The sequence below is a fragment of the Hemitrygon akajei genome, chromosome 6, assembly GCF_048418815.1.
Source record: "Hemitrygon akajei chromosome 6, sHemAka1.3, whole genome shotgun sequence".
NCBI lineage: Eukaryota > Metazoa > Chordata > Chondrichthyes > Myliobatiformes > Dasyatidae > Hemitrygon > Hemitrygon akajei.
This window is the reverse complement of record NC_133129.1, coordinates 89,886,248-89,908,831: the sequence shown is the minus strand read 5'-3', so window position 1 is coordinate 89,908,831 and position 22,584 is coordinate 89,886,248. Positions and strand designations below refer to the sequence as shown.

General features: G+C 44.7%; 1 protein-coding gene across 3 annotated transcripts in view; it reads right to left on the bottom strand.

Annotated features, from left to right (window-relative positions):
• LOC140729243 (IgGFc-binding protein-like) overlaps positions 1–22,584 on the bottom strand; it is a 225,277-nt gene that overhangs the window by 5,295 nt on the left and 197,398 nt on the right. For all 3 annotated transcript variants that reach the window (XM_073048804.1, XM_073048805.1, XM_073048806.1), the window contains 6 exons: positions 17,960–18,118; positions 16,504–16,634; positions 12,566–12,765; positions 10,657–10,795; positions 6,231–6,359; positions 2,788–2,893 (listed from right to left, as the gene is read on the bottom strand). In XM_073048804.1, coding sequence (XP_072904905.1) covers positions 2,788–2,893; positions 6,231–6,359; positions 10,657–10,795; positions 12,566–12,765; positions 16,504–16,634; positions 17,960–18,118 — 864 coding nt within the window. The remainder of the gene's footprint in view (positions 1–2,787; positions 2,894–6,230; positions 6,360–10,656; positions 10,796–12,565; positions 12,766–16,503; positions 16,635–17,959; positions 18,119–22,584) is intronic.

Sequence of the window (22,584 nt, the reverse complement as noted above, 5' to 3'; positions counted from 1 at the left end):
GGTATAGGAACAGAATAAGGCTACTTGGCCCATTGAGTCTGCTCCACCATTTCATCATGGCTGATCCATTTCCCTCTCAGCCCCAATCTCCTGCCCTGTATCCCTTCGTGCCATGACTAATCAAATATCTATCAACCTCTGCCTTAAATATACCCAATGACTTGGCTTCAGCACTGCTTGTGGCAATGAATTTCACAGATTCACCACTCTCTAGGCCAAAGAAATTTCTCCTCATCTCCATCCTAAATGGACGTCCCTCTATTCTCAGGCTGTGTACTCTGGTCTTAGACTCTCCCACCATACAAAACATCCTCTCCACATCCACTCTTTCGAGGCCTTTCAACATTAGATAGGTTTCAATGAGATCCCCCTCAATCTTCTGAATTCCCGTAAGTAGAGGCCCAGAGCCATCAAATGCTTCGGTTATGTTATCAATCCCAGAATCATTTTTGTGAACCTCCATTGAACCCTCTCCAATATCAGCACATCTTTTCTTAGATAATGGACCCAAGTTTACCCCAACACCTACTCGCCAGTTTGAAAACCTTGGTTCAATGAGGGAAGGCGCAGGGCCAAAGTATGTCCTCTCTGTTCCCTGGATAGCATCACAAACTGGGGTCTTCCTTGGTTCTAGTGGATAACCATGATGTCTTCTGTGTCTTGTCATGCCCTTCACTATCCATGGAATGTTCTAGAACTGACTTCCTGGCCGTTGGATGTCACTGTAGATGTCATCCACCCAGTCCGCCGGAGTTGACTTTGCATGCTGGGACAGGCATGTCCTTATTTCACCCACTGGCTACCCCACCTGTCGAAGCTGTGTACTGGGGTGTGGCTGCTGTTGCATGCAAACAGCTACTTGGAGCCACAGGTGAGAGCTGAGAGTCCAGTGAGGCCCAAAGGTGAGTGAGCTGCCCCAGAATGGACATGACAAGCCCTTTTCACCACAGGTGCTACTCCTTCATGGACATGCCAGATACTTGCAAGGTATTAGGAAGCTTAGAGAAATTTGTAGGTGGTAATAGGGTAAGATCCCTTTGCTCTGTGCTGCTCAGAAAGCAGTCTCTGTTCCAATGATGTTGGAACAGTAAGCTGATAAATGGTTCCTTAAGGTTGTTATAGCTGTGGGTGGAAATGGGGACAAGTTCCCACTACCTATTAAAAATTCCCAATGTCACGCACCTCAAAAAGCCTCTGACAACCAAGTCCAACTCCTGACCTTCATGTGTGGCTTAGCTACTATCCTGGTGGAACTGTTTCTACTGACAGGAGAAGGTGCAAAGGTGGGCTACTGATGTCTTAAAATCAGTCGCTTCAGGCAGACAAGGCTGGTCAGCCGTGGTTGGCAGCTCAGCTAGGAGAAGGAAGACTCTGATCTGAAACCTCTGCTACCTTGCGGCTGTATCCACTCACGGGGAAGGCTTCGGGAGTAAACCCAGAGGAAAAATTCGGAGTGTTGAGTTCAATGCTGACTGGCAACTCCTGGTGCCAAACTGTATCGGTCCCTATCGTTCCTTTGGGTTCATCAGCTGTGTGGAGAGTGGGGGCTTGTTACATGGGTCACGGCTTGCTCTCCATATCGTACTGCCCAGGCTTGCATACCTGGACAGCTAGGATGCAACATCCATGGTTGACTCTGACAGCAGAGCCCTCAGAGAAGCTGATTTGTGTTAGTGAGACAAGCTCCTCCAGTGTGGTCTCTTAGGTGGTCTTGGTTGTGGGAATGCCATCAAGAATACAGATGAAATTCTTTCCTTAATTCTGCATCATGCTCTGAGGGGTGGAATCTTTCCCACACTCCCCATGACTGGTTAGGATGGCACTGAGCTGCAGCCTCCATTGAGGTCATGCTCAGAGTAAGTGGATTTTTAGGTTCATAGGGTTTGTTTTGGGGACAGAGTTCGGTATTTCAGGTTAGAATAAGTTTTAGGGACAGTGACGTGGTGGAGTTAGAGGTCAGTAATTCTCTAGACCAGGGGTTCCCAACCTTTTTTATGCCATGGACCAATACCATTAAGCAAAGGGTCAGTGGACTCCAGGATGGGGACCCCTGCTCTAGAAACTGTGGTGTGTGAAAATCCCAGATCAGCAGTTTCTGAGATACTCAAATCACCCCATCTGGCACCAATGATCATCCCACAGTCAAAGTCACTTAGGTCACATTTCTTCCCCATTCTGATGTTTGATCTGAACAACAACTGAACCTCTTGACCATGCTTCTATGTATCGAGTTGCTGCCACATGATTGGCTGATTAGATGTTTGCATTAACGAGGAGTACAGTTGCACCTAGTAAAATAGTCACTGAATGTAGTTTTTCATAAATTCTATTATATTTCTTTATTTTCCTGTAAATGTTTGCAAGAAAACAAATCTCAAGGATGTTGAGTCAGAAAGCACTGTGGACAAAGACCTGTGAGGACAAGGGCAGATGAACCCCCTGGTCAGCAGGTCCTAGGGTCGGAGGTCTGAGTGGGCAGGAGGTAGGAGTTGTGGAATCAATACTGAATTGGCGAGACTGGAAATTGAGGCCCAATGGCCGAAACCATAGGCCCATGAATCTATGAGTCCACTAGGGAAGTTGGAGGCCCGACATTTGCGAGTCCACTGGGCGCTGGAGGCCTGTCCTGTCTGCGTGTGAGAGTGGGTGGGGGAGAGAAGAAAGGGGCCTCATTTGCTGTTGTTGCTTGTGTTGTTTTGCTGAGCATTGTGGGCATGTTATGTTGGCGCTGGAATGTATGGTGACAGTCGTCGGCTGCCCCATTACCATTGGTTACCAATATTTTACCTGTAGCTGCAGCAGTAGACTCCCAGTCCGATGACAATGATGAGCAGCACGGCCAGAGGGACGAGAACAGCAATGAGGATCACTTGAATGTCAGAGTCTGGAGGAACTACAGTGCAAAAGAAAGTCATAAGTGAATGACCTTAACCTCTTCCACTGGTCTCAGCACGAGTGTGAGAACTATTTGCATCTCCAGCTTACTGGATTCTGTCTACACAGCCAGCCCGTAACCAAATTTCCCACTCACTCCCTTGGCATGTTCGGACTTGACAATTTAAACATCTTGAGTAACACACACAAAATGCTGGAAGAACTCAGCAGGTCAGGTAGCATCTATGGAAATGAATAAACAGCTGACTTTTCAGGCCGAGACCCTTCATCAGGCCTGGAAAGGAAGTGGGGCGGGGGGGGGGGGGGTTGTGGTAAAAGCCAGAATTAAAATGTAGAGGAAGGGGAACAAGTACAAGCTGCAAGGTGATGGGTGAAGCCAGGTGAGGGAGAAGGTGGGTGGGGAATGAGGGTGGAATGAAGTGAGAGCTGGGAGGTGATAGGTGCAAGGGCTGAAGGAAGAAAGAATCTGATAGGAGAGGAAAATGGAGCATGGGAGAAAGGGAATGAGGATTCGCACCGGAGGGAGATGATGGGCAGGAGAGGTGAAGAGAAGGGGGTAAGAGAGGTGCCAGAATGGGGAATAGAAATAGGGAGAAGGTGGAGGAGGAGAAATTATCGAAATTTAGAGAGATTGATGCTCCTCCAATCTGTTTGAACTCATCATGGTAGTAGAGGAGACCATAGACAGACAAGTCAGAATGTGAATGAGGGCACTTTCAGGTTGGAGGAGCAACACTTCATATTCCATCTGGGTAGCCTCCAATCTGTCAGCAGGACTATCGCTTTCTCCTTCTGACAACTCCCTCCACCTTATGTCTTTATCCATTCCCTATTCTGGCTCCCCTCTTACCCCTTCTCTTCTCCTCCTTCCTTACACCTCTCTGATACCCCTCCTTCTTCTCTTTCTCTCATGGTCTGCACTCTTCTCCTATCAGATCCCTCCTTCTTCAGCCCTTCACCTCATCCACCTATCACCCTGCAGCTTCTCACTTTATCATGTCCCCCACCCACCCACCACCACCTTACCTAACATCTGCCAGCTTGTATTCCATAAGACCAGAAAACGTAAGAGCAGAATTAAACCATTCGGCCCATTGAGTCTGCTCCATTTCCCTCTCAACTCCATTCTCCTTCCTTCTCCCCATAACCTTTCATGCCTTGACAAACCAGGAACCTATCAACTTCCGCCTTAAATGCTCCCAGTGTCCTGGCCACAGCTGCCTGCGGCAATGAATTCCACAAATTCACCAGTCTCCAGCTAAAGAAATTCCTCTTCATCTGTGTTCTAATGGGACATCTCTATTTTGAGGTTGTACCTTCTGGTTGAAGACTCCCTCACCAAAGGACACAACCATTCCACATCCACTTAATCAAGGCCTTTCAGCATTCAATAGGTTTCAATGAGATCCCACCCTCTACCCCATTCTTCTAGATTCCAACGAGTACAGGCCTAGAGCCTTCAATCACTACCCATATGATAACCTTCTCCTTCCTTTCCAGTTCTAATGAAGAGTCTTGGTCCAAATAAATTGATGACTGTTTAGTCCTCTCCACAGATGCTGCCTGACCTGCTGAGTTCTTCCAGCACTTAATGTGTGTTGCCTTGATTGTAAAATAGCATTCTTGTCTTCAGATCACTCCACACCCCCCTATCTTCTCCAGCCCTAAATCTACAGGTGATACCTGTGCTTCTTACCTTGAGCAGCTTGGAGATCCACTTCACTCCATTCCACAGCCATTCTCTCAAATGCTGAAAGGCCTCGATGGAGTGGATGTGGAGAGAATGTTTCTTATGGTAGGGGAGTCTAAGACCAGAGGACACAGCCTCAGAATAGAGGGGCATCAATGTAGAATGGAGATGAGAAGGAATTTCTTTAGCCAGAGAGTGGTGAGTCTATGGAATCTATTGCCACAGGTGGCTGTGGAGGCCGTCATTGGGTATATTTAAGGCAAAGTTGATAGATTAGTTCGGGCATGAAGGGTTATGGGGAGAAGGCAGGAGATTAGAGCAGAGAGGGAAAATAGATCAGCTATGATGAATTGGTGGAGCAGACTAGATGAGCCAAATGGCCTAAATCCGCTCCTATATCTTATGGTCTTATTGTAATCACTGGTTGTGTATACCACTATTACCAATGCGTCAGGATTTAGAATTCCTTCCAGAAACCTCTCTAATGTGTCTGAAAACCTATCTTCTCTGACCAAACCTTTGGTCATCAGCCCTGTTATCTCCTGATAAGTCCAAGTATCAAGTGTTGTGTGTAATGCTCTCAGGGTGTATTGTGGGTGGGCATTTTGCTCTGTGTTCAGCATAATACAAAGCAGGCTCCTATTTATCCAAAGAAAGAGAATGAGAGATAGAGAAAAGGAGCAAGGAAGAGAGATTCAGAAAGAGTCTTAAGGACACAGTGTGAGAGACAGTGTCGGAAACGCAGAATGAAAAGCAAGCAGGAAAACATGCAGAGAGAGTGAGGAAGAGAGGGGCAGACAGAGCGAGGAAGAGGGGCAGAGAGTGTGAGGAAGAGGGGACAGAGAGAGCGAGGAAGAGGGGACAGAGAGAGTGAGGATGAGAGGGGCAGAGAGAGTGAGGAAGAGGGGAGCAGAGAGAAAGCGAGGGAGAGAGAGGATAGAGAGCGAGGCAGAAGAGGGAGAGACAGCGAGGAAGAGGGAGAAGAGAGAGCAAGGACAAGAGGCGCAGAGAGTGAGGAAGAGAGGGGCACAGAGAGCGAGGAAGGGAGGAGTAGAGACAGCGATGAAGAGAAGAGCAGAAAGATCAATGATGAGAGGTGAAGAGAGAATGAGGAAGAGAGGGGCAAAGAGCGCAAGGAAAAGGGGTCAGAGAATGTGAGGAAGGGCAGAGAGAGCAAGGTAGAGGGGGACAGTGAGCACGAAAAAGAGAGGGACAGAGAGAGTAAGGAAAAGAGTGGCAGAGAGAGTGAGGGAACAGGAGCGGGCAGAGAGAATGAGGAAGAGAAGGGAAGAGGGAGAGAAATAGTGAGAATAGAAAATAACTTTTGTGTATTTAATATTTCAATATTATAATTTGATTAAGCATTCTTATTCATTTAAATAATTAATTATGAGTTATATGTATAATGTGTGAATTGCATACGTCATCATGTGACCACATGATAGGTGTGTGCCTCACTTAAAGTAAACAAAGTTAGACCTGCATTTCAGACTCGTGTCTTCCTTCGAATTAGTTTAATGTTTTGAAGTTACAAAACATAATTATAACTGTCAGCCGGACCTATTGCTGAGCATCTGAATTTCCATATTCCAGTCTCAGGATACATAAATGTCATGAATTTGAGGGCCAGTGGTTTGATATTTACCAGTGATCTCCGTTTGCTCTGTCTCGCAGTTCCTGCCGGTGAATCCGGGTTCACACTTGCACGTGTAGTTCTTTCCCAAGGGGACACAAGTTCCTTCATTCTGACAGGGGTAGGCTAGGCATGGCCCATCTAAGGAAGAGGGAAGACAAAGAGGTTAGTGAGAACTGGTGAGGTGTTCTATCTGCTGGTTCTTTGGGTAATCAGAATGCAACTGCTGCTTTCTACAATTCACATCTTAGACAATGTGCCCGGTAGCCCAAGAACCATTATCCAAGCCGACACATTGAATTCAGAAGTCAAGATATTATGCTGCACCTTTATAAAACCCTGGTTAGGCCACATCTAGAGTATTGCATACAGTTCTGGTCACCCCACTATAGGAGGGATGTTGAGGCTTTGGAGAGGGAGCAGAAGAGGTTCACTAGGATGCTGTCTGGTTTAGAGGGAATCTGCTATCACTTGGCTGGACAAACTTGGGTTGTTTTCTCTGGAGTGCCGGAGGCTGAGGGGAGATCTGATAGAGGCTTAAGAGATTATGAGAGGCATAGATAGAGTGGACAGGGAGTATCTGTTTCCCAGGGTAGAAATGTCTAATACCGGAGGGCATGCATTGGAGGTGAGAGGGGGTAGGTTCAAAGGGGATGTGAGGGGTGAGTATTTTACTCAGAGAATGGTGGATGTCTGGAATGTGCTGCCTGGTACGGTGGTAAAGGCAAATATATTAGATCCTTTTAAGAGACGTTTGGACAGGCACATGGATGTGAGGAAGATGGAGGGATATGGACATGATGTAGGTAGGAGGGATTAATGTTTGGGTGTTTTTTATTTGCTTTTTAGCTGGTTTGGCACAACATTGTGGGCTGAATGGCCTGTTCCTGTGCTGTACTGTTTTATGTTCTATGTTCTGATCAGGCCCAAATAACTTCAGAGCTATCACTCTTGTTGGTCTCTTGGATAGGTCCAAAAGACTGTAATGTCCCCAGCACTCCCAGGGCTACAACACTTAATACTGGACACACCCAACCCCAATCAGTATGAACCACCTACAGTGTGAGGGAGAGTCTGGAGCTGGAGATAGAGAATTTGCTTGGTGTCATTTACTTCTGCTGAGGGGGAAAAGGCAAGAAAGCAACTTTAAGAGTCGTAGAAAAGTACAGCACAGAAACAGGCTATTTAGCCTATCTACTCCATGCCAAAACCATTTAAACTGCTTATTCCCATCAACCTGCACCAGGATACCTCTCCTATCCATGTACCTATCCAAACTTCTCTTAAATGTTGAAATTGAACTCGCATGCACCACTTGTACTGGCAGCTCATTCCACACTTTCACCACCCTCTGAGTGAAGAAGTTTCCTGTCATGTTTGCCTTAAACTTTTCACCTTTCACCCTTAACCCATGATCTCTGGTTGCAGTCCCACCCATCCTCAGTGGAAAAAGCCTGCTTGCATTTACCCTATCTACACCCCTCATAATTTTGTATACCTCCATCAAATCTCCTATGTTCCAATCTTCTACATTCCAAGGAATAAAGTCTGAACCTATTCAATCTTTCTTTATAACTCAGCTCCTCCAGTCCTGGCAACATCCTTGTAAATTCTCTCTGTACTCTTTCAACCTTATTTACATCTTTCCTGTATCTTGAACTTGATCAAGATACACAATGTTTTACCCGAGGTCTTACCAGTTTCCTAATGGTAGAACATAATCTCTTTAGTCTGTCTGTATTCAATTCCCTGAATAGCGAGTGCCAATGTCCATCCCATATACCTTCCCAACTGTGTTGGCCACCTAAAAGGTCACCTTCAAGGAAACATGGACTCCAGGGTCCTTCAGTTCCTCTATAATTCTCGAGCCAACATCATTCATGGTGCATGTTATTAGAGCTTCCAGAATGCATCACTTCATACCTCTTTTTAGCTTAAACTCCATCAGTGATTTTTCAGCCCAATTCACCAAAGCATCTATATCTTTCTGCAGCTTAAGATCATAAGACCATAAGATATAGTAGCAGAATTAGGCCATTTGGCCCAACAAACCTGCTCTGCCATTTCATCATGACTGATCCATTTTCCCTCTCAGCCCCAATCTCCTGCCTTCTCCCCGTATCCCTTCATGCCCTGATCAATCTATCAAGCTCTGCCTTAAATATACCCAATGATTTGGCCTCCACAGATTCACCACTTCCTGGTTGAAGAAATTCCTCCTCTTCTCCACTCTAAATGACGTCCGTCCATTCTGAGGCTGTGTCTTCTGGTCTTAGACTCTCCCACCATAGGAAACATCCTTTCGACATCCTCTTAAGCAGGTAGACTGGGAAAATCTGGTTGGTGTTAGATTCCAGGAGGGGGAATTTCTAGAGTGCCTACAAGATGGCTTTTTAGAGCAGTTTGTGGTTGAGTCCACTAGGGGATCAGCTGTTCTGTGCAATGAACCAGAATTGATTAGAGAGCTTATGGTAAAAGAACTCTTAGGGGCAATGATCACAGTATGATTAAATTCACCCTGTCAGAAATGGCAGAGCAGAGTCAATGGGCCAAATGGCCTAATTCTGCTCCTATATCTTATGGTCTAAGTGAGGCCTTACCAGTCTTTTATAAAGCCACATTACATCCTTGTTTTTATATTCTAGTCCTCTCAAAATGAATGCTAACATCATATTTGCTTTCCTCACCACCAATGCAACCTATAAGACTACCTTCCACATTAATATCTACATTAATTTTTGTGACATCCACAAACTTCTTGATCATGCTTCTGACAAATAGCAAAGGTCGGGTCCTAGAACTGATCCTTGCGGTACCCCACTAGTCACTGGCATCCAACAGTACAACTCCCTGGCTCCTATTGGCAAGTCAAGTTTGAATCCAATTTTCCATCGTGCTGTATCCCAGAACTAAAGATGCACCAGAGGGCAACTTCTTTGAGTTCATCTGTGACACAGTTTAAATTCGATTCTTCTCTTTAATGTCACTTCTTTCCTTTTCAAGGTGGCTGGGGTCCTGTCCATATAGAATGCGCTTTGATAATAATTTATTTTGAACTTTGAACCTTAATTCTGCTAACTAGAACATGCATTCATTGATCGCACAAGTGGTGCATACAAGCTCGGATTCAATGCTTAAGAGAAGTTTGGATAGGTACGTGGAAGGGAGGGGTATGGTCCTGGTACAGCTTGATGGGAGTAGGCAGTTTAAATGGCTCAGCTTGTTTCTGTGTTGTATTTTTCTGACTCTATGTGATCACCTTTGTAAAGTAGAAACCAACATGCCTAATGTACAAAAAGCAAGATCTCATAATTCCTCAGACCTTTTCTGATTGGCTGCTGGTGAATAGTAGTGTTCCATAGGAGTTTGTGTTGGGACCGCATCTTTTTATGATGTTTGTCAATGATTTGGATGACAGAATCAATGGCTTTGTGGCCAATACAAAGATAGGTGGAGGGGCAGGTAGTTTAGAGGAAGTAATGAGGCTACAGAAGCACTTAGACAGATTAAGAGAATAGGCAAAGAAGTGGCAGATGGAATACGGTGTCGGGAACCATAGAAGAAATAAAAGCGTAGACTATTTACTAAACAGGGAGAAAATTCAGAATCTGAGGTGCAAAGGGATTTGGGAATCTTCATGCAGTATTCCCTAAATGTTAATTTGCAGGTTGAGTCGGTGGTGAGGAAGACAAATGCGGTGTTAGCATTCATTTTGAGAGGACTAGAATATAAGAGCAAGGTTGTAATGCTGAGGCTTTATAAGCCACTGGTGAGGCCTCACGAAGTACTGTGAGCAGTTCTGGGCCCCTTTTCTAAGAAAGCGTGTGAATAAGAGGGTTCAAAGGATGTTCACGAAAATGATTCCAGGAATAAAAGGCTTATCATATGAGATGTGATTGACAGCTCAGGGCCTTTACTCAGTGGAAACAGGAAGAATTGGGGGGGGGGGGGGGTGGAATTTCGTTGAAATTTACCAAACATTGAAAGGCCTAGATAAATTAGATGTGAAGAGGATGTTTCCTTTGGTGGGGGAGTCTAAGATCAGAGGGCACAATCTCAGAATTGAGGAACATCCATTTAGAATAGAGGAGGAATTTCTTGAGCCAGAGGGTGGTGAATCTGTGGAATTCGTTGCCACAGATGGCTGTGGAGGCCAAGTCACTGGGTATATTTAAGGCAGAGGTTGGTAGGTTCTTGATTAGTCAGGGCATGAAGGGATTCGGGGAGAAGGCAGGAGAGATTGAGAGAGAAATGGATCAGCCATGTTGAAATTGCAGAGCAGACCAGATGGGTCACGTGGCCTCATATATACTTTTTATTGTAATTTATAGTTTTTTTTATGGATTGCACTTTTAAATGTATTCAGGAAAATTCTGTTCAGTAACGGATGGGATGCCTCACCCTGTGGCCGCCTGCCCCTTGCCTGTCTGCACTGTACCTGTGAAGCAGCCAAGTGTGAAGTTGTAAACGGTGCAGACTTGGTCTGTTACACACTGCGTGGGTTCACACTGGACAGTCTGTGTGTTGCCGCAGACGCAGTCCTGTTGGCAGTCACCAAGGAGGAAGTGTTCCTGCAGCTGTGGGAAACAAAAGGGGGAAGCAGTTAAAGGCACCTCAAGGTGTATACACCAACCAGAAGGGATTTCCCAAAGGGAGACTCTTGAAAATGATGCCTGGGGGAGGGATGGACCCCATAGTGTATGGGCCTTAAAACCCAGATGGAGGAGTGGGTGAGAGAAAAGAGGGTCTCCGCTTCAGGAATGGAGCAGGGATGAAGAGAGCACATTATCGGCCTTGCTTATGCAGGGCATTAACCAGAATGTGGATGGTGTCACAGGGATGAAGGCTACTGGCAAATCACCTAGATTGATCAGGATCATTTCATAGAGTGGAAATGCACAGGAAAAGACCCTAGTGCCCTAATTTACTCTGAAAGCCATATTTTTCTCTCTTTCTTTTGGGTGCAGGCCTCTGAGAGTGCATTTGCTTTGCCTCAGTGGCCCGGTTAGAGTCCTAGAGTCATTGAAAACTACATCACAGAAACAGGCCCTTCGGCCCATCTAGTCTCTGCTGAACCATTTAAACTGCCTGAACCTGGACCATAGCCCTCCATACCCCTCCCTTTCATTATCTATCCAAACTTCCCTTAAACATTGAAATCAAGTTAGCATTTACCACTTGCGTTGCTAGCTCATTCCACATTCTCAAAACCCTCTGTGAAGATGTTTCCCCTCAAACTTTTTAACTTTCACCCTTAACGCATGACCTTTAGTTGTCGTCCCACCCAGCCTCAGTGGTTTAAGCCCACTTTCACAGACCCTAACTATACACTTTATAATTTTGTATACCTCTATCAAATCTCCCCTCAATCTTCTATGTTGTAAGGAATAAAGTCCTAACCTATTCAATCTTTCCCTATAACACAGGTCCTCCAGATCCAGCAACATCTATCCTCTTTTAATCTTAGATACATGACCAAAACTGCACACAATACTCCAAATTAGGCCTTACTAATGTCGTATACAACTTGAACATAATATCCCAACTCCTGTACTCAATACTTAGATTTAGGAAGGCCACTGTACCAAAAGCTCTCTTTACGACCCTATCTACCTGCGACGCCACTTCAATGAATTATGGACCTGTTTTCCCAGATCTCTTTGTTCTACCACACTCCTCAGTGTCCTACTGCTCACTGTGCAAGACCTACCCTGGTTGTTTCTACCAAAGTGTGACGCCTCACACTTGCCTGCATTAAATTCCATCTGCCATTTTTCAGCCCATTTTTCCAGCTGGTTCAGCTCCTGCTACAAGCCATGATAGTCTTCCTCACTGTCCACTATATCCCCCAATCTTGCTGTCATTGGCAAATTTGCTGATGCAGTTACCACATTATCATCCAGATCATTAATACAGATGTTAAACATCAATGGATCCATTAAAGGTTTGTAGCTCCCACACCGTTATTTGCCCAGTGGGTACCATTACTAATATGATTCAGTAATAATCGTACTAAAGCAACACACACAAAATGCTGGAGGAACTCAGCAGGTCAGACAGCATTTGTGGAAATGAATAAACAGTCGATGTTTTGGGCTGAGACCCTTCTTCAGGACTGGAGGAATGTGAGGTGGAAACTTGGTTACCAGAGGAGAAATTGATATTCATGCTACAATCTTACAATCTTCTGCAGCACTGTTTATTCCCCTCCACGGAGGCTGCCTGACCTGCTGAGTTCCTCCAGCATTTGTATGTGTCGCTCATCGTAAGAGACAAGCCTACCATTTCTAGGCAGGAAGAAAATTCTCTCTGAACAGCTGATGGGAGAGAACAGACACGATACCAACCTTGTAATATTTGTTGTGGAAGGTGCAGCCGCACTCATTGAAGGGCACGCACTCGGAGCCGCTGAGTACAAAGCCCCGATCACACTCGCACCCTTCCAGGCAAGTCAAGGAACATTTGGAGGGAGCAGAGAGATCAGCACAGGTAGATGGACATGCGGTCATGCAGGGCTTGTATGTGCTGTTTGGAGGACACTTCATACCTACAAGAGACAAAGTCAAGAGTGGGACTGATCAGTAACTATACAAAGGCAGTGTGTGCAAAAATCTTGTGCTATGCAATTTTTTGCCCAGTGACAACATGTGTACACTGAATAATTTCTTCAATAAAATGTATAAATAAGCCAGTTCTAAAATCTGCAGACAAATCATCACAACTCCACGTTGCCAACACCATCCGTATCTGAAACAGGAAAAGGAAATGCAGTTGTGTACAATCATGAAATATACTTAACACATCAACGAGGTAGAGGGAGACAACCTGTTGTGCGCATTTTAAATTCCTTTGTGCACTACTAGCAAAAGATGTGTGCGCACGCACATGTACACATCTTTGAGGGAACACTGTTGGTAAGAAAAACAAAACTGATGTGAAGATTATTTTTGGGTAGTTAGGGTCTGGATTTCTTTGCTTGGAAAAGCAAATTCAACTGTGGCAATCAAAAGGAAGATGCATAAAAGCATGGCCATAAGGGGAAAGCAAAGACGTGCAATTTACTGGACTGTTCTTACCCAAGACCTAGTATAACATGAAAGGCCAAGCGGCCTCTTTCCATGCTATAAACTTTCTGCAGTTCTGTTAGGAATCAACCATATTAGTGGGTCTGAAGTCATAAAGGTACAGTGGATTCCATTTAATTAAGCTATCGGTTAATCGTGGCAGCCGATTATTTGGGACAACTCAAAGAACAAAAACTAATTGAGTAAATAGCCAGGATTCCCACAATTTATTTGGTTCACAATGCCACTTAATTGGGACAGGAGACTGTTGCCAAACAGTTTCTAACTAGTGTCATTTGCTCATGTTTGTGTTCAAAAAGCAATGATTTTTGTCCCCTCCTCCTTCCCTTTCTTCTATGGTTCACTCTCCTCTCCTGTCAGTTTCCTTCCTCTCCTGCCCTTTATCTTTCCCACCTATATAGCTTCACCTATCATCTTCCAGCTAGCCTCTTTTCACCATTTTATTCTGCTTTTCAGTCCTAAAGAAGCATTGTGGCCTGAAACGTCAACTGTTTATTTATTTCTGTGGATGCTGCCTAACCTATTGAATTCCTCCAGCATTTGTGTGTAATTTTTGTGGCTGATAGTTGGTGAGAAATAAGCAGTAAGACAATTCAGAACTGTTTTGGTCACTGGGGTTTCTAGTATTCAGGCTTGGCGATGCCAGAAATGGCTGGAAGTGAAAATGAAATGATTTCATTACTTCAACAAATTAGAAACTATGAAGAATTTGAAGGTATCAACAACCATCTTGAATGTTACAATGAAAATGAAGATTTGGAGGATGCAATCATCGAAATAATTGTATGAAGACAGTCCATTATCTGCACTAGGTATCTGTGCTGATTTTGTTCATTTGCAGTCAATCAAAAGAACACTGCAATGTACACTGGATGAATTCCTCCGATAACGATTAGGAACTAATACAGTTTTATAGTACTGTAGACTTATTGGTAGTGTTCTAATTTGTTCTTTGTTTCATTTAAATACATAACTTGCTACTCAGTTAAACCATACTTTGTCTTTTTTATATCTTTTTAAACTATCTCCATGAAACTTTGGTTAATTGGGGCAGCCGCTTAAGTGGGCCAAAGTGTACTGCTCCCGATTAAGCGGAATCCACTGTATTTCCTTTTCTGAAGAATATTAGTGAATGTGATGGGATTTTTATAATCACCACAGCTGATAATTATTCAAGATCTATTTAATTAATTTAATATTCCTTGTTGCTGCAGTGGAATCCAGTGCAAGTCTTCAGATCACTGGATCTCACTGCTGCTGGAGAAAGGTGCAAGAGTCTTGTGTCTTGGGTAAGGTTTGATCAGAGTAGCTTGTAGATTGGACTCGTTTTTAGAGAACTTCGCAATTCATGTTATATGTGTTTCTGCTTTCTGATTGCAACTTTTTTTATTGCTATATTGTGCGATTTTGACCAGGGCAGACTGGCTCTGTGGCTTGCAATCAACAAATAACACAGTGTTAAATTAAACTGAACTACACAGAACTTTCCTAAATTGTTTCATGGACGCTGTAGTTTGATGTTTTTTTTCTTTGAACTGGTTCCATGGTGTTCCTTTGTTTCGTGACTGTCTGTGGAGAAGATGAATCTCAGGGTTGTATACTACATGCATACTTTGATAAAAAGTGCACTTGAAATTTCTGAATATTGGTTCAATAAGATAACAACAGTGGTATCTAATGATGCCAAGGCAATCATATGGAATGGGAGGATGAGAAGGGTTATTGAAATGTGTCTTAGTATTCTGTTATTTCTCAAGAATACTTCCCAAATATAGAGCATAGAAGAGTACAGCACAGGAACAAGCCATTCAGCCCACAGTGTTGTGCTGTACCAGCTAAAAAGCAAATCAAAAACACCCAAACACTAATCCCTCCTATCTACACCATGTCCATATCCCTCCATCTTCCTCACATCCATGTGTCTATCTAAATGTCTCTTAAAAGCCTCCAATATATTTGCCTCTACCACCATACCAGGCAGCACATTCCAGGCATCCACCACTCTCCGAGTAAAAAAAATCCCTCACTTCCGCTTTGAACCTATCCCCTCTCACCTTCAATGCTTGTCCTCTGGTATTAGACATTTCTACCCTGGGAAACAGATACTCCCTGTCCACTCTATCGATGCCTCTCATAATCTTGTAATCTTCCATTAGATCTCCCCTCAGCCTCTCCAGAGAAAACAACCAAGTTTGTCCAGTCTCTTGTGACAGCACATGCCCTTTAAACCAGGCAGAATTCTTATAAACCTCTTCTGAATCTTCTCCAAAGCCTCAACATCCTTCCTGTAGTGGGGTGACCAGAACTGTACGCAAAACTCCAGATGCAGCCTAACCAGAGTTTTATAAAGTTGCAACATAATCTCTTGATTTTGAACTCAATGCCTTAACTAATAAACACAAGCATTCCATAAACCTTCTTGACCACCCTATAAGCTTGCGTGGCCACTTTCAAAGAGCTTTAGGAAGTGAACCTCAAGATTAAGCAATAAAGAACTGCTTCAGGCCATCTCTAAGGACATATGCTGAGGTAAAGTAAATACTTCTGCTGTTGGTGGATGAGGGATGGGTCTGAGAGATACACCAAAGATTCTTGCAGCTGCCTGGGAAGGCTCCATGGGGAAAGGTCACAGCAGAGGTATCCCTACCACTAGAGGCTGCTGTAAAGACCAGGGGGTGAAAGTATTCAAAATATTCAAAGTATTCGCAGTAAATTATTATCAAAGTACATATATGTCACCATATACAACCCTGAGATTCATTTTTCAAACTCAGCAAATCTATATATAGTAACTATAACAGGATCAATGAAAGATCAACCAGAGTGCAGAAGACATCAAAATGCAAATATAAGTAAATAGCAATAAATAACAAGATAGTCCTTAAAGTGAGACCATTGGTCAGGTAAAAGTGAGATCATTGGTTGGGTAAGTGAGTGTAGTTATCCAATTTTGTTCAAGAGATGTAATTGTTTTTGAACCTGGTGGTGTAAGTCCTGAGGCTCTTGAATTTTCTACTTGATGACAGATGTGAGAAAAGAGCATGGGCTGGGCGGTGGGGGTCTTTGATGATGGATGCAGCTTTCCTGGCAGTGTTTTATGTAGATGTGCTCATTGGTTGAGAGGGCTTTACCTGTGAAGTGTTAGAAGACATAATCCAGTAAGGGAAAAGATTAGGGCTGGGATCCAATGCCTTACTTACTGCACCCAGTCTGTTGTCTCCAGTTGGTGAGTCGCACTCCCTGCTCCTGGCAGATCAGTGAATAGGCCTCAAAGTTAGCACACAGCAGTTCAGTGTTGTTGTAGAAAGCACACAGATCAAACAGGCAGTCCCTGCAGGGTAGACAAAAAAAGTGCAAAGTCAGATTCCCATCTCTGTCTACTGAAGAACCTCCCTCTAAAGGCCATTTCTTACCCTGACCAATGCTTCAAGCTGCTGGGATGAGGGATCTCTAACTCAGCCCTATCAACACTCTTCTCCGTAATCTCATTATCCCAAGGGTCCTCACTTAGCGTCAGAGGAATAGAATGTGGAAAGACGTCCTTTCAGGCCATCTGGTCAGCATCCTCCTTGACCATTCCAGTTGCTTGCGTTCGGGCTGTAGCCCTCCAAGCCTCTCCCTTCCATGTAACTATCCATATACCTCTTAAATGTTGTAATTGTAACCACATAGACTACTTCCCCTGGCAGCTCACTCCACTTGGTGTAAAGAAATTACCTTGTAGGTCTCTTTTAAATTTCTCTCCTCTGATCTTGTATCTGGGCCTCCCCAACTCAGGAGAAAAGACTATGACCATTCATGTATACATACCCCTCGTGGTTTTGTGAACTTCAGCAAGGTCACCCCTCAATGGCCCAAATATAGCCTTTGGTTACACTTAGCTTGGTCTGTTGAGAGGGAGGGTATGAAGATGTACTGTACCTTGTTATTTTACAAAGCATGGGGCTTAAGACAACTGGCCCTTCTTCTGAGACTTGGCGTGTCGAGGAAATGTACTGGGGAGAAGGTTGCAGACAGAGGCACAGATGCAGGTAGTTTGAGGGGATGGCTTATTGCTTCACTATTTTTCTCCCAAGCAGCAATTACATTTAGGGCTGAGAGCAGGGGTTCCCAACCTGGGGTTCATGGTAGGGGTAAATGGCATAGAACATACCTGTCAAACTCAAGGCCCGCGGGCCAAATCCGGCTCGCGGTGGAATTATCTTTGGCCCGCGAGATAATATCTAATTACTATTAAAGCTGGCCCCAGTAATCGAAGCGCCTATGGCGTATGATATGGCTAATGCTGAGTTTATTCAGGTAGCAGGTTTTCAGGGTTTTTAGTGTTTATTCGGCAGTCTTCTTCATAAGAAACGGAATGTGTAAAGTGAAACACTTTGTAGTTATAGCAGAGACTGAGACACATGAGAGCAGGCTGAAAAAACGGAGGCAACGAAAGCTGCGTTCGCACGCGTCCGACTGATCCGGCCCGCATGAAGCTGCATTTTGCTCAATCCGGCCTGTGACCTAAAATGAGTTTGACACCCCTGGCATAGAAGAAAAGGTTGGGAGCCCCTGGCCTGGGGTAGGTCCTACAGGACTGACAGCAGCAAATGATTAACTTCCTCCAAGTTAAAAGGGCAACTCGAATGGGACTACGCAGATGGGAACACTTACTGCTGGTAGTTGGTGGGGTCCACAGTAGAATGGCAGTCTTTGAATGGTCCCTCTGGATTGGACAGGGCTCCACAGTGGTTGGTGTTGTTCATGGTGGAGAGCTGGTGGGAGGAGCAGTTACCGGTGGTAAAACCTGAGTCCAGATCGACCAGTTCACGCCTGTTAAAAGAAGAAAACTCTGGTGATGAGGTGAACACTGTTCCCCGATTCTCTTCTTTCTCGTCTGCCCGAATATTCATGTTGACTAATCGAGATAAGGGGTGGAATAGGCCTTCCGGCCCTTCAAACCGCACAGCTCAGCAATCCCAAGCTTTAACCCCAGCCTCATCACGGGACAATTTACAATGACCTATAAACCTACTAACCGGTATGTCTTTGGGAGGAAACCAGAGCACCCTGAGGAAACACACACAGTCATGGGGAGAACATACAAACTCCTTACAGACAGTGGCAGCAATCGAACCGGGGTTGCTGGTACTGTAAAGCATGGTGCTAACCACTATGCTACCTGAAGTTATAGTCCACAAGGAAACCAAAGTCATTTTCCATGACTTTTCCCCAAACCTCCAACCCAACAAATTCCAACACCTGTCTGTTCTTCATGTGACTGTTAATGGGCTATTCAATGAACAAAGCATAACAGCCAGGCCAGATATGTCATCTGTCTTTCAAACAAGAGTCACTCGGTGACAATGCTGAGGACGAATTCTGGCCTCACTTCAAACTTCATCCGCCACCTCTCCTCTGTGCAAAGTTACAAGAGAAAAAAATTGGTAGGGCAAGACGCAGTTCTCTGAGTTACATAAACATAGAAAACCTACAGCACAATACAGGCCCTTCGGCCCACAAAGTTGTGCCGAACGTGTCTCTACCGTAGAAATTACTAGGCTTACCCATAGCCCTCTATTTTTCTAAGCTCCATGTACCTATCCAGAAGTCTCTTAAAAGACCCTATCATATTCACCTCCACCGCTGTTGCCGGCAGCCCATTCCACGCACTCACCACTCTCTGAGTAAAAAACTTACCCCTGACATCTCCTCTGTACCTACTCCCCAGCATCTCAAACCTGTGGCAACCATTTCAGCCCTGGGAAAAAGCCTCTGACTATCCACACGATCAATGCCTCTCATCATTTTATACACCTCTGTCAGGTCACCTTTCATCCAATGTCGCTCCAAGGAGAAAAGGCCGAGTTCACTCAATCTATTCTCGTAAGGCATGCTCCCCAGTCCAGGCAGTATCCTTGTAAATCTCCTCTGCACCCTTTCTATGGCTTCCACATCCTTCCTGTAGTGAGGCGACTAGAACTGAGTACAGTACTCCAAGTGGGGTCTGACCAGAGTCCTATATAGCTGAATAGCGCTGGCAGAAACCAGACTTAGACTGTGACTGTCACTTCTTGACAATCAACGTTTTGGGCCGAAACCCTTCATCAGGACTGGAAAGGGAGAGGGAAGACACCAGAATAAAAAGGTGGGGGGGGGGGGGGGGGAGGGAAGGACGATAGCTAGGAAATGATAAGTGAAGCCAGGTGGGGAGGAAAGATAAAGGGCTGGAGAGGAAGGAATGTGCTAGGCGAGGAGAGTGGACCATAGGACAAAGGGAAGGAGGAGGGGCACCAGGTGATAGGCAGGCGAGAAGAGGTAAGATGCCAGAGTGTGGAATAATACAGTGGGGGGGGGGGGGGGGAAGAGAATTAGTTTACGAGAAGGAGAAATCGATATTCATGCCATCAGGTTGGAGTCTACCCAGATATAAGGTGTTGCTCCTCCACCCTGAGGGTGGCCTCATCTTGGCACAAAAGGAGGCCACGACCGACACTTTGGAAAGGGAATGGGAATGGAATGAAAATGTTTGGCCTCCAGGAAGACGCGGTTGTGGGGGATGGTGAGGAGCTGCTCAATGAAGCAGTCCCACAATTCATTGCCCCTGAGGTGAGTAATGAGATGTGTTCTTGAACCACAGCAGTGTTGTGGGAAGCAGCTCTAGTGATGATGGTACAATGTTTCCAAGTGAGGATTACCTATGTTGGAAGGGATACCTGCAGTGTTACGTGGATGTGTTTTCGGAGGTTGACTTTCAGGTCTTGGTCTAGACTCACTTTCAAGTATTCATGTTCTCGAAATTTACTGCTTATTTATTTACTATTATTGTTTCTTTCTTTTTGCATTTGCACAGTTAGTTTTGGTTGAATGTCTGAGTTGGACAGTCTTTCATTGATTCTGTTATGGTTATTCTTCCATTACAGATTTGCTGAGCATGCTCACAAAAAACCTTCAGGGTTGTATATGGTGACATATATGTACTTTGATATTAAAATTTACACTGAACTTTGAATTACTAGCTTTTGACCTGCCCTAATGGCAAGTGTCTGGTGAATTACCACTTGATGGTGGTATTAAGCTTCTTCAGCTGCTGGAAATCCAGAGGAACACACAAAACACTGGAGGAACTCAGCAGATCAGGCAGCATCTTTGGAGAGGAATAAACAGTTGGTGTTTGGGGCTCAGGCATAATGTTTTGTGTTTAAGGGGTTGTATCATCTCAGCCCGCTCTATCATGGACAAACCTTCCCCACCATTGAGGACATCTTCAAAATATGAAGCCTCAAGAAAGCAGCGTCCATAACTAAGGATCTCCGTAGAGAGAACGAAGTACAATTTCCTGGAAGTTCACATCTCAGATGACCTCAGCTGGTCCCTCAATATCACCTCCCTGAATAAGAAAGCATAGCAGCACCTCCACTTCCTGAGGAGATTGAAGAAAGCAAGGTTCCAGCCATTTCCACCTCACCCAACCATTTAACTAAATTTTACAGGAGCACCATTGAGATCGTCCTGACAAGTTGCATCTCCATCTGGTATGGGAGCAGCTGAGTATCTGACTGCAAGTCCCTACAAAGGACTGTGAGAACAGCCGAGAGGATCACGGGGGTCATCCTACCATCCATTGGAGACATTTATCAGGAGCGCTGCATACACAGGGCCCTTAGTATTATCAAGGATCCCACCCATCATCCAGCATCCTCTTTGACTTTCTACCATCAGGCAGGAGACTCTGATGCATAAAAACAAGAGCGGTCAGGATGGGAAACAGTTTCTTCCCACAGGCGTCTGAACTCATTGCATTTGAAGTGGCACCGGATAATTTGTACTGTACTCTAAAATATTTAATTTATGTACATAACTTTGTTTATCTATGAGTAATTCATTTGTAGATTTAATTCTCACTATCCTAAGTTATTGTGTGTTACATGCATGTTATGTGTACTACTGTGTTTTGCACCCAGTTCCGGAGAAACATTGTCTCGTTTGACAGTATACATGTATATAGTTAAATGACAATAAACTTGACCTGACTTGACTATCCTGGACGTGCCCTATTCCTATTTCTATTACCAAGGAAGTATTACAGGAGCATGAAGACCCACACTCAATAATTCAGGAACAGATTCTTCCTATCTTCCATTGGATTCTGAATGGTCCATAAACCTGCAAACACTACCTCGTTCTTCCTTTTTTTGCACTATTTATTTCCTTTTTGTAATTTATAGTAATATTATGTCTTTGCATCGTATTGTTGTTGCAAAACAACAAATTTCACATCATGTCAGTGGGGTGGCACGGTAGCATAGTTGTCAGCACAACGGTTTACAGTATCAGGGACCCGAGTTCAATTCCCGCCGCTGCCAGTAAGGAGATTGTATGTTTCTTGCAGTGCTTTGGTTTCCCCCATAGAGTAAAGACATAATGTAGGTTAATTGTCCCATGATTAGGCTAGGGTTAAATTGGTGGATTGCTGGGTGGCATGGCTCAAAGAGCAGCAAGGGCCCGTTCCACACTATATAAAATTAAAAAAAAACCCATCTAATTCCACTTCTGGACCTCCATCTCTCTCCCCAACTTCCATATTTGATGCTTTTCTATTTTGTGCTCTGATTTTCTTGACTACCATCCCTTCCACTATCCCTCATCCTCTCTATACATCTTGCCACTCCATTTTTCCCCCTTTCTACTCTCTTGTCTCTATGCCTTTCTCTCAGTTCCTCTTCTCCCACATTTCTGCTACTCGTGTGTCACTCTCCTTCTCCCCACCTCCTGTAACTCACGTGTGTTTCTGTCACTCTCCTTCTCCCCACCTCCTGTAACTCACGTGTGTTTGTCACTCTCCTTCTCCCCACCTCCTGTAACTCACGTGTGTTTCTGTCACTCTCCTTCTCCCCACCTCCTGTAACTCACGTGTGTTTCTGTCACTCTCCTTCTCCTCACCTCCTGTAACTCACGTGTGTTTCTGTCACTCTCCTTCTCCCAACCTCCTGTAACTCACGTGTGTTTCTGTCACTCTCCTTCTCCCCCACCTCCTGTAACTCACGTGTGTTTCTGTCACTCTCCTTCTCCCCCACCTCCTGTAACTCACGTGTGTTTCTGTCACTCTCCTTCTCCCCCACCTCCTGTAACTCACGTGTGTTTCTGTCACTCTCCTTCTCCCCCACCTCCTGTAACTCACGTGTGTTTCTGTCACTCTCCTTCTCCCCACCTCCTGTAACTCACGTGTGTTTCTGTCACTCTCCTTCTCCCCCACCTCCTGTAACTCACGTGTGTTTCTGTCACTCTCCTTCTCCCCA